This window comes from Rhinoderma darwinii, chromosome 5, assembly GCF_050947455.1.
Source record: "Rhinoderma darwinii isolate aRhiDar2 chromosome 5, aRhiDar2.hap1, whole genome shotgun sequence".
Classification (NCBI taxonomy): domain Eukaryota; kingdom Metazoa; phylum Chordata; class Amphibia; order Anura; family Rhinodermatidae; genus Rhinoderma; species Rhinoderma darwinii.
The window spans coordinates 33,760,717-33,779,102 of record NC_134691.1 but is presented as its reverse complement, the minus strand read 5'-3'; the positions used below and the strand labels follow the sequence as shown (position 1 = coordinate 33,779,102).

The 18,386-nt window shown below is 39.1% G+C and overlaps 1 protein-coding gene across 6 annotated transcripts in view; it reads right to left on the bottom strand.

Moving 5' to 3' along the window:
- Window positions 1–18,386, bottom strand: part of CSMD3 (CUB and Sushi multiple domains 3) — a 1,175,227-nt gene that overhangs the window by 188,987 nt on the left and 967,854 nt on the right. For all 6 annotated transcript variants that reach the window (XM_075825814.1, XM_075825808.1, XM_075825809.1 and 3 more), the window contains 3 exons: window positions 17,731–17,919; window positions 14,641–14,818; window positions 5,976–6,121 (listed from right to left, as the gene is read on the bottom strand). In XM_075825814.1, coding sequence (XP_075681929.1) covers window positions 5,976–6,121; window positions 14,641–14,818; window positions 17,731–17,919 — 513 coding nt within the window. The remainder of the gene's footprint in view (window positions 1–5,975; window positions 6,122–14,640; window positions 14,819–17,730; window positions 17,920–18,386) is intronic.

The following is an 18,386-nucleotide window of genomic DNA, read 5'->3' as shown; positions in this document are numbered from 1 at the left end:
TATACATCATAACAACCAAGCTCAATACATATATACAGCACCAAAGAGCATGTACTGAGCTTGGTTCTGGTGCTTTATTTATGTACTGAGCTTGGTTCTGGTACTGTATATATATGTACTGAGCCTGGTTCTAGTTTTTGTATATATGTACTGATCTTTGTTCTGATGCTGTATATATGTACTGAGCTTTGTTCTGGCGCTGTACATATGTACTGAGCTTTGTTTTGGCGCTGTACATATCTACTGAGCTTGGTTGTGGCACTATATATATATATGTACTAAGCTTTGTTCTGGCACTGTATCTGCACTGAGCTTTGTTCTGGCGCTGTATATATGTACTGAGCTTGGTTCTGGCACCGTATCTGTGCATTAGCTGGGAAATTTGTTGTGGCTTACTGCTCACACCGCACTGTCCTCCACCCTTCTCACAGTGCACAGTCTTACTAAATGTACTGTGCATGCTTATGATATTGATTGTTCGCATGTATGTCTATACGTAATGGGTGAGTTTAATATAATGAATGTGGGTAGGTAGGTAGGTATGTAGGCTTATGTAATTACATTGTCACGTACTCCCTTCCTGCGGCTCCCTCGGTCTCCAGGACGACGAGAGTCACTCGCTCGGGCATCAACCGGCCTGGCAGACTTTAGCAGTCTGCAGCCAATAGGAGCTCAGGAGCGTCAGGCCAATCAAAGCCTGGCTGATGTTCCTTTGCTCCCGCCCTCTCCTTATTTTGTTCAGCCTGGGGTAGTTGGCCTTTGCCTGTAATTAAAGTTTTCTAGCTTGGTGCTTTCCCTTGTTGCAGACTCCCCTGAGCGACTTGCTTTTTGACTCCTTTGTGACCCCTGACCCCGGCGGACCTCCTGACTTTTCTTTGCCTTCTGTCTTTTGTTTTTCCGCACTCTCCTGGTTTGACCCTTCCTGCCTGACTCTGCCTTTTGTAATTGCCCTGCCTCACCCTCTGTGTACTTCCCAGGTGACCCTTTGTTATTTCAAACTGTCTCTGTCTTATCCGTTTGTCAGTTTCACTTGCATTAGTATAGGGAACGCCGCCCAGTTGTGCGCCGTCGTTTAGGTCGGGTCGTACAAGTAGGTAGGGACAGAGGTTTGAGAAGAATAGGGACCTCACTGTTTACCGTGTAATTGTTTGTGACATATATACATAGTGTGGAAATCCACTTAAACATTCTGGAGGGGGAATTTCTTTATTTAGAGTCCACTTTAATACAGGGTGTATTTGGAATATTGTAATGATTTTATTTGATTATTAGAATAATTTTTCATGGCACAATACACCGTGAAACACAGCGATCCCCCCCCCCCCTGGCGCGTATGTCTTTGTTGGCAAAACACAGAACCTGTTGTTAAAAATTTTAATCTCACCCCTGGTATAGGTGGCGTCAGGAGAAATAGCTGCCGATCAAGAGGTTGGCCGACAGCTATCTAAGGTGTATGGCCACTTTAACTCTTGACTTCCACAAGGGCGGAAGATGGAAGGTCAAGTTTCTAACCCCCATCTCCAAAGATGAGAAGGCATGAAACATAACTAATTGCTACTACCCACAATATATGTTTACTGAGATATTCTACCAATGACTTCTACATCCAGAGATAGTTTCCAATTATTCCCATCCTACTATTTTACAACAGTTGTGGTATCACATTAATTTACTGTTGTATTACCTTCATGCTACAATTTATTTGAAAAGACACCTGTAACTGCTATCCTTGGTCTTTCGTATTCTGCTCTGGGACGTGGAGAGGCTTCAGAACTTCCTACAGAATGACCTGTCATTAGATGGTGACAGCTTGCTTGTCCATTTCTCTTGCTAATCACTTAGGATCTTACTGTGACAGAACAAAGGTCCTTGACAATTATATAATGAATGTAGAACTTGAGCAATATAAGAAAAAGGTTATCAGCTGCTTAATTGAAATCCTTTTTAATACAAGGGAATTTTAGATGTCAATTTTACTCTCTGCTAAAAGGCTTTTCCTAACAATCTCCCTCTAAAGAAATGATCTAAAGAAAACCAAGGTTTAAACAGTGGTTTGCCATGCACATGAAAAGATAATGCAGAACTATTGCTATGATCACTCCCAGCAAACGTGCATGATGCCTATCTGGGAGGGGGTGGAGTGACTTAATTGGCTTTCAAGAATGACCAATAAGGTAATACAGGAGCCAGAACAGGACCCCTAAATCATAAGCATTAAAAGGGTTTACCCCAAATCATGAATTATCATCTATCCATAGGATAGGTGATAATTTTCTGATCGCTGGGTACCCCACCGCTAGGACCCTCACTGATCATAACAGGAGTCCCCAACTCGCATTCCTCATTACGGCTCAACTCCAGTGAGGAGGACAATGAATGGAGCAGCTGCTCCATTCAAAGTCTATGGGAATGACAAAAACAGTAGAGTACAATGTTCGGCTCTTTCCATCATTCTCATAGACACTGAATGAAGCGGCGGGTGAATGCTCGGCTGCCGCTACGTTCAAGCTCCTACTCGCTTTGGGGGGTGCACTGAGGAGAATCTGGAAGTTCAGGACCCTCGTTCTCATGAATGGTTGGGCCCCCAGCGATCAGAAAATTATCACTTGTTCAGTGGATAGGTGATCACTTTTGATTTTGGGAATACTCCTTTAATGTTTAAGTGTATAGTTTGCAAAAAATAGAGATAAATGCTGCTCAAAGTCATTGTGTTAACCTGACATAAGTGTATGATAACTATAGTGGTTGTGAAGAGGCCATGACCATGACCACTCTCAGTCTACCCCTACGACTGTAACGTCTATGGCTGAGAGCCGTCATTCAGACTTACCCTCTGACGGCCCCGGCCATGGACATCTGTGCTCTCGGTGACATCTCCCTCCAGGGAGACGCCGGCTCTCACTTCCGGGTTCTGGGGCTGTTTCCCACGCGTGCACGGCCTTAAAGAGCCAGTATGCGTCCAGCTGTTATTAGTCAATAATTAGCCCAGAATGCTGGACTATAAAAAGGGCTCTGCCCACTTGATCCTTGCCTGAGCGTTGTTGTCTACCTAAAGTTTGTCTTGCAAATGGTCTCCCAGTGTTTTCCAGTTCCCAGTGTTACCCGTTCCTGCTGCCTGTACCCTGTATCCCGTGCTACCGTGCCATCAACAGTGAAACTCAAGTCGTGTCATCCTCTGCATCTACTGTGCCCTCTACAGTTAAAGTCAAGTTGTGTCACCGCTGCTGTCTACATTGCCTCAGGTACCCGTCCTGGACTATAGGCATTGTTTTGTACATAGTTGGCCTGCTGCCATCCCGCTACGCGGTAAGGCCCAGTGGGTCCACACCCCGCGACAACATCTAAAACACAACAGGAAGATGGACAGCCTCTAAAAATATTAGGTTGTAGGTAAATCCTGAAGAAAACAGTAGGATCTTTGGACACAATTTATTTAGTATGGGTGGCTTTTCTGTATGTAATAGCAAGGGTCAGATTGTACTTACATTGAGATCATATATCCCCATGGTTATATATACAATATTTTCGGGAAGTTATAATTACAGGACAATTTAAATTTTAGACACTTGGGTCCTTCCTAGCACATCTAAAAATAAACACCTCTTTATATTGACTTATTACCATGCAGACCTCTTTCTTTTAGAGCATTTTTAATGTACCACAAGCTCCAAATTCAGAGGTACAAGGAAGCGATTATTTTATGGAAGACTGCACATGCCCCTTGCTGACTGGTGGCTTACCAACCATTTGTTTTATAAGAAAGGTGGTGGTGGGCCGATCAGGTGATCCTTATTTTTTTTTTATATAATGGGAATTTTCTGTTAGCCCCTTGAATTTAAGTGACTACTTGGTGAATATTATTAGGATCTCTTATAAACACCCTTGCCTTAAAAAAGTTTAAGATGTTTTCTGACATATTTCTTCCTCCCACCTAATACTAAACATTACTGCTCACAAGCTTTTACCATCTACCTTGGAATGATTTTGACTAGTGCTAAGTTATCAGGAATTCTAGACTATTGGTTACTAGCATTTGAGAGATTTACAATTAGATTTTAATTTGACTAAATTAATATATCACAAGAAATTACATATTATTTAAATAAGATGTTACTATAAATTATTATTATTTATGTGATTATTGATAAATTAAAATAAAAAATAAATATTGACGTTTTTACACTGGCCATTAAAGCAGACACAATAGACTGACACTTTCGGATTTCTGCAGCTTACTTGTCAGCTTTGCTGTGTAGACTGGGACAAAGTCAGCAAATGGTGGGGGATTTAATGACAGCTGTATTGTACTGCTGGAGGCCTAGATAAGGCGGGATAGCAATTTTATACACTAAACACAGATATAAAGCTCTGTATGCAGCTCCCCTGCCTCTCCCAAGTATCAATTACTGCAGATTGTAATAGTCTCACTAAGATATCATGGTACTCACAAGAAACTTGTAAATTACAAATTTAGATCTGCTACATCTATATTATATAAATCAACACAGTGTAATTATTCAGTAGACATTTCGCAGTTAAAACTTTCTCTTGTATCTTGTATTTCTCCCTCAGAAATGCATTAATACACGAACCATTTTCTGTAGTTTTATCTGTAAATGTTCATACGCCCCCCCCCCCCCCCACCATTTGTATCCAGCAGATGTAGTGTTTGTGTTCTGGGAATTAGTGGGAACTATTAGCAACTTATCTGTACTGTACCCACAGGTAAAACAAGCCAGACATTGCTAAAAATTACAATTCTAGCAAGGTCAAAATAGGTTATCGTCATGAAGATTTTTCCGTGAACTTGAACACTGAACTGCACAGGGAATAAAACTAAAATACAGGATAAGAAGATAGTCAAGGTTAAATAAAAGACACAAACACTGCTGGAAAAAAATGTAAAAGTCTGTAAACTTACAGACAAACAACTCACTGTTACTGAATGTACACACAGTAGTTCACAATAGACATTAAATACATTGCAAGCATTATATTGCTGCATTGTATATCTTATTTTTAAGTTGCCGTTTTGTATATATTTTTGGTAAATTATTAAGTGGGAGGAGTGTTTTATATATGGTTATATAAGTTAAGTTAAACATTATAACAAACAAAAAAAAAAAATAAGGAATATCTCCTTAGTCTTTCTTCTTTTGTAAAGTCATTAAAAAATAGTTTTTAAAAAAGGAAAATCAGAATTAATACAGTAGTTTCCACCGTTCAGGAGCCTCATCTATTAGAGTGGACAGCAGCCACAAAAAGAAATTCTCTTGATATGGAGGTCTCGGCACATCCATGTATTACATAGACAGACCATTGATTTCAATGAAAATGTGTAATGCCTCATTTATCCTGCAGTGGAGCTATAGAGGAATCAAACACTTGATGCTGGATTCTTCCAAGGTTTACAACTAATTGCTGGGGTTCCCAGAAGTGGGACGTATAAATATTAGAGGGGTATTCCAAACTTAGATATTTATGACATATCCACAGGATATGCCATAAATGTCTGATAGATGCAGGTCCAAGCTCTGGGACCTGCAACTATATCGACAACATTTTGGCTGTTGTCTGCCGATTTCAGGCGGTGAACGAAGTGCGGCTCGGCTGTTTCTGTAACTCCCATCGAACAGAATGGAGAAAGCCGCATGCACACTAGTCTCTGTCTTGGAGCTGCATCCAGCGGCTGCCTCACTTGGCAAATCCAGAGGTCACAATCATGCTTGAATAAGTTGACAATGATCTGGTTCCTACGTATGACTGACTAAAATATTATCCCATTAAAATTATTTATTGAGAAATTTGTCTGTCAAGAGATGGTGGATGGGACCATATCCCCCAAAATATTTTGCGTTAAAAACAAAACATTAACATAAACTCATGAATCATATATCCAGTAGACATAAGCTATTATCATAAATAAGGAATAAATGCTCTCACTAGGGGTAAGATTAATTAAAATACATACTCACCATGATAGCTGAGGACAAAGAACCCGCTTGTAGTGAAGTCACTATGGAACTTTATCAGAACCTGGTTTGAAGTGCTATAGACAGACTCCAGTGCAGTATTGCCACTAAACTGTCCGATCTGAGGAGAGGCCTGTTCTGGACCATCCCTATAAGTAATAAGAAATTCAATTCAATACATTGCATGTTTTCCCGACTTAGATTTTTTTAAGCATATTTCCATGTAAATAGCGCCACAGTGTCCCCTGTAGATAGTGCCCCTATATAGTGCCACACTGTCCATGTAGATAGTGCCACAGCCCCTGTAGATAGAACCATTGGGGCTCCCTCTAGTAGTGGAATACCCGGCCAGAGCATCGGCCACGCTGTGGCTGGGGATTCTGCTCCAGGAGGAACCCCTGACATCACTGTCCATATGTGGACAGTGACGTCAGGGTTTTTTTCTAAGAGCGGAATCCCCGGCCAGAGCATCGGCAATGCTTTGGCAGGGGATTCCGCTCCAGGAGTAGCCCCTGATGTCACTTTCCATATATTGATAGTAAAGCCAGGGGCTTCTCCGTGGGCAACGCTCTGGCCGGGGATTCCGCCCCTGTGGGAGCCACTGACCTCACTGTCCATATATGGACAGTGAAGTCAAGTGCTACGCTGGGCTCAACACTTAAAGTAGCGATGTGCCTGGGGTGTCCTTGATGAGTGGAGGAGCTCCATCTGCTCCACCACTCCATACTAATGCTGAAGCAGGGAGCTGACAGTCTTCTTTCTTCAGCATTAGGTTCAACTATATCTTCATCCTGAGGATGAGATAAAGTTGACACTGGGACATACCCCTAGCCGCCTGGGACAGAGGGACACCACCCGGAATCTGGGACTGCCCCGCAGAATCGGACCTGATGGGTACAGGATTCAACTAACGATACACCTGATCTGTATACAGGATACAATGGAGCTGTATCTCAAAAAAGTTAAATAATTTTTACTAAAAATGAATTTGAAAGTTGCACCAAACATACTGACTGACATTTTAATGGAAAAAAAAACACTTTCAAAGGTTTACATAGCCTTTAATGATCAGGCCTATTTTTGCCTTAATGACCAAGAATTATTTTTCGTTTTTTCCTCTTCGCATTCTAAGAGTCATAACTTTTTATTTTTCCATCAACATACCCAAATGAGGGCTTATTTATTTGTGGGATACATTGTATTTTTGAATGGCACCATTTTTGGGTGCATATAATATATTGATACACTTTTATGAACGTTTTTGCGGGAGAAAACTGAAAAACAGCTATTTCAGCATTTTCTTGTGTTTTAAATTTACGGCATCCGCTATGCGGCGTCAAGAACATGTTAACTTCATTCTGTGGGAAGGTACGAAAGCGGTGATACCAAATATGTATAGCTTTTTTTTATGTTTTACTATGTATGCTCAATAAAACACTTTTTAACTAAATTTATTCGCTTTTGTATCGCTGCATTCCAAGAGTCATAACTTTTTTATTTTTACGCGGCCATATTGATTAATATTTATTTTATTTTTTTGCAATGGGAATAGAAAAAAAGAATTTTCAACCCTGTTTATTTATACGGCACTCACCATGCGGTTAAATTAACGTATTAACTTTATTGTTGAGGTCGTTAACATTGCGGCAATAAGATATATGGGTTTTTTTAATTTATGTTTTACACTTTTAATAAATAAAACCACATTTTAGAAAAAAATAGTTTTACTGTGGACTTTATTTTTTGATTTTTTAATAAAATTTATTTAACTGTTTTACAATTATTATTTTTAGTAGCACTAGGGGACTTCACAATGCGATCTTCTGATCGCTGTTATAATGCTTTGTTATACTCAGTATACCAAAGCATTAATGCCAGTCAGTGTAAAACAGGCAGTCTATAAGGCCATGCCTCCGGCACAGTGAAATAGACATATAGTCATGACAGGCCTTGGTGCCTTTGTTAGTTCTCCGGCTGCATGGCAACACATGGACGGTCGGCGACTGCTTTTGTTGGACGTCGATGGTGACATTCAAAACAATTAAATGCAGCGTTTGCTATTAACCGCTGCATTTAAGGGGTTAAACAGCTGGGATTGGATGTTTCTCTAATCCCAGCCATTGCCGCGGGAGCCTGACTGTTAGTCACAGGCGGGCTCCCATGGTGGTTGTGCGGGCACGGTTTCTGTTCCTGTGCAATCACCATCATGTACAAGCACGTCAGGATGCAGAAAGGGGACCCTTGATAATGCGGGAAGGGGTTATGTCATGTATACCTTAAAAATTGTCTGCTCTTACAAAATAAAGGAGAACATTGTGGTCCGATGACAGCTTCTAGCACCCTTTAAATTCCTACTGGGCCTATAGATAAATCCATGTCTGCAGTGACCAAGATCCTTCCCATTCCTTACAGATCAGGATCTTATCAGATCAGATCAGGTTCACTAGCAAAAGGTTATCCAAAATTTTCTATGTACAAGATCATCAGAGAAGCTCATTAGCTCATACCTAACATGACAACAAGACATTAGAACAAGCCATAGAATTAGACCAGTCATGTATGGTAAGATTAAAATGGCTGTATTAGTATTTCGCTACTGTATGCCATCACTTTCTGATCAGTTGCGGTCTGACTTCTAGGACGCCCACTGCTCCTGAGAATACTTCTAAGTTTCTTCCTGCACAGAGGCACTCCCGGACTACTGGCTGTTCCGGGAACTGCAGCACAGATCATTTTAGTTAATTAGCTGCAGTGCTCAGATCATAGGGGTCCCTGCCGTTGGCCGCAGACAGATGAGAAAGGGATGGCATATCCTAGTAATATGCCATCACTTCTGAGAAAGGAAAATCTTTCGAAACTAGAAATTTATGAACTGCTCATAAAAAAAGGACCAATCCACCATCCAAACTGACCACTATCAGTTCAAATCTACGTTAAGTCAACCTTACATGGTGATCTTATGGCCTAGTTTCTTTCCTTACAACACCAACAGTGCCAATGGAGTCACCAGCATGGCAGGAACAACTCTTTACTTTTTTAAGGGATCAATATGGAAAGAGGCATTCAATAGCTACCCCTACTTGGTCAGGGTCTCTGCCCAAATATGCGTGTTCCCCTTTAGAAATTCTGAAAGAAATTCTAAAATTATATTTTCTATTCTACTATTGGGACAGTTGTACAATTTGTGATTACAATAATGTTAAGAGAGTAACCATTAAACAAAAATTAAACATAGAAAAAAAAACACATTCAAATTCTGCCCTTAATCTACCTCCTATTTTGTCTCTTATTGCAAAACTGTGAGGAAAATATCATGAATTATTTTATATGTGTCCCATGAGATCAGCACCTCCTCCTTCTCACAAACTTGTGTCTGGCTGTAAGACAACTGCACCAGAGCCTTCCCTTCCTGCTCTGTCTATAATAGGAGACAAAGAAATCTAAGCTCCACCCCTTGATGAAGCCACTCCCCTCATCCATCTGCCAGCCAAAAATGGAAGAGATTGGAAAGAAATTTAAATAATTCATAAACAGCGTTTTGTTGTGTTTTTGGTGCGTTTTTCGATGTCTTTGTAATAGTGCTTTTAACAGTGTTTTTTGATGCAGCCAGATGTTACATTAAATTCTGTAGTGAAATATAAAACACACTACATACAACTCCGTTTTGGTTTGTGGCGTTTTGAGGCATTTAAGTGGTCAGTTATTTTCCAAACGCAGCATGCTTTTGCTATGACGTTTTTTCCAGATGTTTTTTGTCCCATAAACTTCTATATAGCACTTAAAAAACACCATAAAGATAAATAGCATGTATAAAATTACAATACATTTCAAACACCACTAATAACGCTGCTACATTTTACAAAACACTGGCGTGTGTTAAAGCCTAGACTGTTTGCTCTGGGAACATGTCGAGAATCCTGCAGACTGACAAACACTGGGGGCAAAGAGATCTCCGAGTTACTTTTATCATTCATTTCTGTGTTTAGTGTTCTTTTAAATATTCCATGCCACATGCAAAAGAAAATTCTATAAAATCCCAAGTATTATTATTAAAAAAAAAATCTTAATATTGGAAAAAAATGACTATTAAGCAGGAGAGTCATTTTCAGTGCTTCCTGGTGCATATTTTAAGCTGGATCATGGAACTGGAAGGGATTTTAATATTACCTATAAAATTTAATTTCCTTGCTACACACTTTCAACTTCTGATATTTTAGTTGCAAAACTTCTGAAATGCCGCAATGTCACACAGTTCATTAGAGTAGCTGTATTTAATATACAAACGGTCAACTACGTTTAACTCGGACTGCATTAAATAAATGTCATATTCATTGGGAAAGTGTATTCATAATTTACCTAAAGATAGAATTTTTTTTTTTTTTGCATTACTATGTTATAACAGCAATACTCCAGAACCAGAGATAGCATATAGCTGTTTACATAGCCAATTTCTTCCCACTATCCACTCGTCTGGCTGGGTCATTGCCATCCGATCATTTCCCACTAAACCAAAACTTCTTCCCCCATTAGAAAGCCAATGCTCAAAATATCTAGAAGGTACTTATCTACCTTTGATCATTTTTCTTGCTGAGCTGAGTGTGCATTTGAGAATGGGGAATGTTAATTGTTGCCTGAAGAATGTTGTACACGACAATTATTTTATGTATATGACCAGTTTAAAGGGGTACTCTGCTTTGGACAATTCTTTTTGTTAGAGGAGTCCCCCAACATTAAGGTGATCACAGGATTTCCAGTTACTAGAACCATCTGGCACTAGCTGAAATCTCTGGGGGAACGTTTAGTTCCCCCACAGTGGCCACTATAGGGGAAATTAAGCATTACAGCAGTTATCATTAAAATCAAATGGCTGTCCATGTAATGCATGGACAACTTGGGTCCTCAAGAAAGAGAAACGGCCCTTTGTAGCTGATCTCTGCTCTGGATAAAAAAATTAGGATTTCATCTGTTAACTAATAATTCCCTAAAATAGCATTTGAAAATTGTTTTTTCTAAACCTGACAAGCCCTTTAAGTTTTTTTTGCTAGTCTGACCAAATTTGATCAATATGAAAAATAAAATTGTAAATTTGTTAATCTATAGCTAAATTATTTAACATCTTGAAGTAAATGTCCACCCTTAAAAAAACTTTTTTTTTTAAATGTAAATGAACACTAATTCATTTCTTAATAAAGGGAAATGGAGCTATTTATTTCAGATACAGAGCTCTAAATCGCCTGGATGGATATAGAATTAAATCGTCAAATTTTGTCGGCCGCCAGTCACCACTAGGGGGAGCTTAGGAGCTTACTGCATACAATTATTACATTAAATTCAATAATCGATCTATCTTCAGTAAGATGGGGGGGGCATGAAGGGAAGCTGGGGATTTGAAGCTCTGTATAAGTCCCGATCCTTATAAAGATGTATTATAAAACTAATAAACCTAGTATGTTAGACTCAAAGTTGTATTCCCAGAATCGACAATTATCACCTATTCACAGGATAAATGATAACTGTCTGATTGCTGGGGACCTTACTGCTAGGAACCACACCGATTGATATAACGGGGTCCTAAACCCACTGTTCCTCCTTACTGCTCGGCCCTATTGAAGGGAGCAGCGGTCCAGCATGCCCTTGGCTGTTTCCATTAGTCTCATAGACATTGAATGGAGTGGCGGGCACATGCTCGACCACCATTCCATTCAAGTTCCTACTCACTGCCTAGGGTGCAGTGAGGAGGTTCTGGGGGTTTGGGACCCCCATTCTCACAAGTGGTGGGGCCCCAGCGATGAGAAACGTATCCCCTATCTTCAGTATAATTGTTGACTTTGAGACAACCCCTTAAATAACAGCATTAAAAGGGCTGTATTTACTTTAAATTTGGTCTTAAAAGATAATGCAACTGATATTACTAGAACAAGCTTCCATGCCAATTACCTGTATAAAAAAGTGATCATTTCAGATAAAAGTAAATCTGATTTTTTTAAGGTGAGCATAGACATTACATATTTGTGGACCTATCCACCCATTTTAAGGAGGGTCTGCTAGAATCTAGTTTTATGGGGGTTTCCAAACCCTCACCCAGTACTTTAGGTTGGGGAGATGAGCAAATAGAAAAGTGTTATTTTTTTTATTCTATTACTTATGCTCAGATGAGAGAGGTGCAGAGACAGAGCCCAACAACATTATTCTTTGCTATTCCTTTTAGTCCTGTCTTTGGCCTTTGCTACTGTAGATCACTTCCACCTGTTCCAAATTCTCTTATTCCTTGGCATTAAAGACTTGGCCCACTCCTGGATCTACTCATACCTCACCAACCATACATTTACTGTCTCCAACTCACACACCACCTCCTTGTCTCGTCCTCTCTTTGTTGGTGAATGGTGTCCCTCAAGACTCTGTCCTGGGACCTTGGCTTTTCTCCATCCATACATTTTACCTGGAAAGCTCATAAAATCAGTACCACTTTTTGATGACAACACACAAATGTACCTCTCTAGCCCCGATATTACCTCTCTGCTAACCAGAGTGCCAGATTGTCTATCAGGTATATTCTCCTTCTTCTCCTTCCTCTTTTTAAACTCAACATGAAGATACTGAATTCATCTTCTTTCCACTTCTCTCTCAGCCACCTTACTAGAACTTTCTATAACCGTTAAGGTCTTTACACTTTCCTTAGTCTCAAATGTCTGCTGCCTCGGGGGGAAAACCTTTGATCTGCCCTATCCTTTAAACCGCACATCTAAGATTTCTCGAATCCGCTCAATCCTTAACCTCGAGTCAACAGAAATGCACATGTAAGTCTGCTACCTTTGCACTGGAAAATGATCAGATCCACAAAGTTGCTATGTAGGAATAATGACAGTTTCCCAGGTTTTTTCACCTGTCTCTGTACCATTAGCAGTGCCAGTGACATTATGGCAAAACACCATTTGGACTTATTCTGCCTTTTTGCCATTTTACTAGGAATACCTGATTACTAGGTTTAAAAATTATGGTATTTTTCATATCTACCGAAAGAAACGAAGAGAGGGAAAAATGATCGTCAGATAAATAGATATGATCGATAGATAGATAGATAGATAGATAGATAGATAGATAGATAGATAGATAGATAGATAGATAGATAGATAGATAGATTTTTATTTTGCCAATTTTAGTCTAGTTGCCACTTCTAAATATTCTTTATGTGAGCACTTGAGTCATCCATATGTATTGAAACTGTGAAATATGAGACTTTGGATTAAATGATAGTAAAGAAAGAAGGTTCATGTATCACCATCAAAAAAAGCAATGACTGACACCATGCAGAATATCTGTAAGCTGTGAGGAGAGATAAAATTGCTACACACGGAATCTATCTGTGGTATCTCTAGTGTCCTAAGGATTGTGAGATTTTTAGATCAGACAACTAAGCTCTGACATAAACATTTATTAGAAGATAAATAGCAGCTTTAAACGATGGACTGCTACAACACATATGAGCCATGCTCTAACATTAGTTACGGACATACTGGTAGCCAAATATAGGAGCAGCTACAGAATATTTCCTTTTTTATTAATAATAATGTAACGTCTATCAGGTGTTACGGGAGCGGTTGTCTGTTTTTTCCAGTTATGTTTATATTGGTTCTCCGAATCCTAATATTAGCCCTAGTGTGTGTATTGAATATATGGAAATTAATTATGGGCCCCATTGGAGACAGTAATTGATGTAAATGGTGACAATCAGACAGCTGCGACCATAGAATTCCCTGCCTGTGCATGACCCTATAGACTTAGCAGTCATGTGATAAATCTCTGTGCCGCGATTACTTAGACGGTTCCCTGTCCTGCAGTGCAAGTTACAGAGTGGGAGGGGGATACACAATTTCTGGAGATATGCCATGAGTTTAAGTTATGTAACTTTTAATGTTAGGTAATATGACATTCATAAGTAGAATGCATGCAATCCCTTTAACAGCTAGAACCAGTGATTCCTTGCTGCAAGACGTGGCTTTGGACAACACGTCATCACTTTGCAAAGACCACAGCAAGCAGGAGGTGATCTTGTTAACCAACAGTATGCAATGGTGTCAAATTTAAAAGGTAAGCTTTATTAAAGATTTGGGGTAATTTAGAATATTTTTTTTTAGGAGTTGGAATCTCTTTACGGTCTATAGTACTGCCTCACATTCTTTTGATCAACAACTTATAAGACAAGCAGCTATCAGTCACTCTTATGTGCGTAAATGATTCTGGAAGGTCTAAGAACCTATAAAGTAATGATAATGGGGATATATTTTTAGACTTCCATCAGTAATCCCATTGAGGAACAATACAGTCTCTCATTTTCCCAAAATGCCTGAGAACAGAAAACAAGTGATTTCATTAAACTGTCCAGGAAGTTCTAAAGTTTTACTGTATTACAGCAAAGCGGAATTTATTGCATCATAACTAGGCAGATTTGCCATTCTGGGAAACGAATAGAAAAAGTTTTGATTCTACTGAGAGAATATAACTCATGGACTTTTTTTTTTTTAGCTTTACATATTAAATTTCCAAAATACATCCTGCTTGATCATAATAGTAACACTTCAAAATAATTTTCTGTGATTAATTGCACTGTAAAAATTTATGCAGATTAACAAGTTTAATCCATCCCAAAATAAGGAATACATCTGCTTACCATACAGTTATGAAGTCATAAATGGGTTCTGTCTGGAGAACTGTGAAATTGATGTATATTCCATTTCCTGGGGGAACCTTGACCAGCCATAGGCAGTCTTGAAAGTTTGGGTACTCATCTGGATATCCAGGAGAATAAATAGTACCATTCATTGCCGTTATATTTCCTCCACAGAGAGCTGAAAAAGAATTAGCAAACATGGATGGTAAGAATCTCCTGTAAATATTTAAGTCTGTGGGACTTCATGAGTGACATGCTAAAGAGCCTGTCAAGTACATATACTTAAGTCATCCAAGTGCTGTACCACAGCAGTGAAAATATAGTTTTTGTGTTATCGTAAGGGAAATTAAATGACAGGTTATGAGAAACTAAAATAACTAAAATGAGGTGTGCATAAAAACTGACATTTTCAACCTAATAGCAGCAGAGATTCTGGAGTCAAGTCTGTTATTTTCAGCAGTTTGCATAAAAAAACTAGTTAAACAGCTGTTAAAACGTACACTCAATGAATAATAAAAAAGTTCCTTATGAGCAGTACCTTTGTAAAGCCTTTCCCATCAAAGCTCGTCCATTTGCACTACAGACCTATCCTTCTTAATTCACAAACAGAAAGTTATCAATGCATGTTATGTTCCAGATACAGTGGACCTGCAGCCCGGTAACGGTCACTGTTTCTACGAGCCTCCTAGTTCACATTAAACTCCCCCTTTTAGTGTGCTTCTACCCACAGCTTGATTCAGTGCAGAGGCTGCTGTAATCACAGGACTTCATTAGCTGGCAAGTTTTTGTGACAAACACATATTGCAATTTTCTGTTTGCGTAAGATATTCGGTTATTTTAGCTATCTCTCCATTTATCCTGCTGATATCAGTAGGACACAGTAAAAGGCCGCAGTAATGCATGTCTACTTCTAGGCTACTCCATATTGAAATGAATTGAGTGTGCAGTCTGTAAGTGAATGCTGCTGTCAAACAACATAAAACAAGTTTTTTTTCAATTTTACATTAGAAACTTGTACAGGATTTATACACTGAGGTGCATATCCTAACATTTTTTTTAGGGTGGATCACTGGAGGTACACTTTATAGGGTAGTAATTCATGACAATAAAAGTTAAGTAATTCCGGAGGGTCCAGTAATGACATGCAGTTTGTCAAATGACCCGACAAACATGCAGGCTAACAAAAAAACATTTAGTAAACTCTGATGAGTGAAGATTATGTGTTTCCATTGGTTTGGACAGAGCATCTTTAACTCTTAATTTTTTGGCCCTGTTGAGTATAATCTGAATGTATTAGTTGGTGCCTGTGGATTGGTACCTTACAATTTACCTTTGGACTTTATGGCTGAGTTCACCCGGGGCAGATACACTGCGTAATAGCACGCAGCATATCCGCCCTGTGCGCCGCAGGGAATTCCGGGCGAAAAAGCGCACCAAACTATGGTGCAGTTTTTCACCCGGAACATGCACTGCAGCACTTAGCTGGACTGCTACCAGGCCTGCCTAATGGGATGAGGTCTCATCCCAGGAGACCGCTGCAGCCTGTGATTGGCTGCAGCGGCGGTCACATGGGATAAATCGTCATCCCAGGAGGCCGGCTCTCCGGCGTCATCCAGGCCGGCCTCCTGAGATGACGTTTTATCCATGTGACCACTGCTATAGCCTGTAATTGGCTGCAGCGGCGGTCACATGGGATGAAGCGTCATCCCAGGAGGATGAAACACGGACTCCTAGGTAAGTATTATATATGTTTTGTTTTCTGAGTTGCCTTTTTTGCGGTGGGATCGCTGCGAACCCGCCGCAAAAACCAGAACAACTTCTATTTGATGCAGGATTTACATCCCTATTGAATTCAATGGGGAAATCCCTCAACAAATAAGCAGCGTTAATGTAAAAACAATTGACATGCTGCGTAGTAGAACTCTGCACCACGGGTCAATTTCTGAGCATTTTTTCCGCTCAGTATTTACGCAGCGTGTGGATGAGATTTGTTTTATTTCATCCACTTTGCTGCTACTGTATTTGCTGCAGATTTTCTGCAACAAATTCCGTTGCGGAAAATCTGCAGTATTTACGCAACATGTGAACTAGCCCTATCAGTGTTGTGTCTATGCATAACACACTGATGTATGCCTTCTAATATATACAGATGTAGCAATCATTTACTTGACTCTTTTTAACACTTTAAATACGCAGTGGCAAGAATCTTTGATTTGACCTTTTTAATGGCTTTACAATGGCTTATGCTGTGTGATATCACGCTGCAGCAAGTTATCAGTAAAGTGAAACTTTGCTACTTCTGTACCTTCTTAAAGCAACATTAAACCCAAAAATGAATAATAAAAGTGAACAGAAGAGAAGCCTCCCCACTCTGCAGAATTTTATGCAGCTTCTGAAACAAACAGTCTTATAAAAAAAATTGTTAATTTCTTCATTATCCCATCCATATTTCACTGGCAGGGGGATGGGGTGGACTTTAACTAAGGGGTGGGGCTTACTGATCTTTATCTCCTAAAGCAGACAGAGCAGTGGGGGAGAGCTCCTGCTGCAATCAATTATCATAGGTATTGTAGGCAAGTTTGTGAGAAGAATAGTAAAAAGGCCCTATCTTCTGGGACATGTGAGGAAGAACTCATTAAATGTTTTAAACAAGGAGGAATTTCTGGGATTTAATTAATTTTCTTGTGTATTTTATATATTTAGTGTTCTTTTAAAACCCAGTACTGTATGTTCTCTTGTTTAGTCTTTTCAAATATCTCAATTATTGTGGCTATTGCTTATGAGTTCAAATTGTCTGTAACATTAAGACACATCATTTCCACTAGTCCTAGTCTGTTTAGTTAATACTATAAAATAATTTAGGAGAAAATATTTAAGATTTATTTTATTTGATGGCTTACCAGATTTGAAAATTGTAGATGTGTATTGGTGGGGAAGGGGCTTGTTAAACTTTTATAATGGTTGGTCTGAAAGCTAAATTTTTTCATTGCTACCCTGACTATATTTAATCACATCATCTCGATGCACCAATAAATGCATTATTATTTAAATTTACTAAAAAATGTATAAAAAATTATGTAAATACTATACCATCACAGCGAGGTATTGGATGATTCCAGTTACGGCTCACTCCATGCAGGCATGTGAGGGCAGATTCTCCAATCAATGAATAACCGGGGTAGCACTCAAAAGATACAGTGTGTCCCACTGTGAAATCATTCCCAATTACAAATCCATTACGAAATGGCCGAGGATCAGGACAGCTCTGTAGTTGGTATGCTAGGAATAGAAACAGGACACACTTAGAAAACTTTTCTCAACTATAAATCAGTGCCCCATACAGTTTTAGCCAATTATGTGTACATGTTGTTAATTGTTTTCATGCTCAAAACAGACACTATTGGTTCCGTTGGGCACAATATTGCAACGCATAAACTGCACACATTTTTATAGATTGCAGCTTCAAGGTAGTTTTGCTATTATGACATAAAGAAAGCCTAATACGCTATTATTATTACAGGTAATACTATATTTCCACTATTTTAAAGACATAAAAGAAGTACTAAAATCAGGATCCTATACAAATAAATAATACGTCTAGAATAATTTTTGCATTACAATACCCTATTTTCTGAATGGAAACTACATAGATGCTGAACAAGCTGAAAGAGAATAGTCTAAATAAATACAATTAAATACACAATTTCACATGACTAGGAATTATATTAAGATTTACTCTGCTGCAT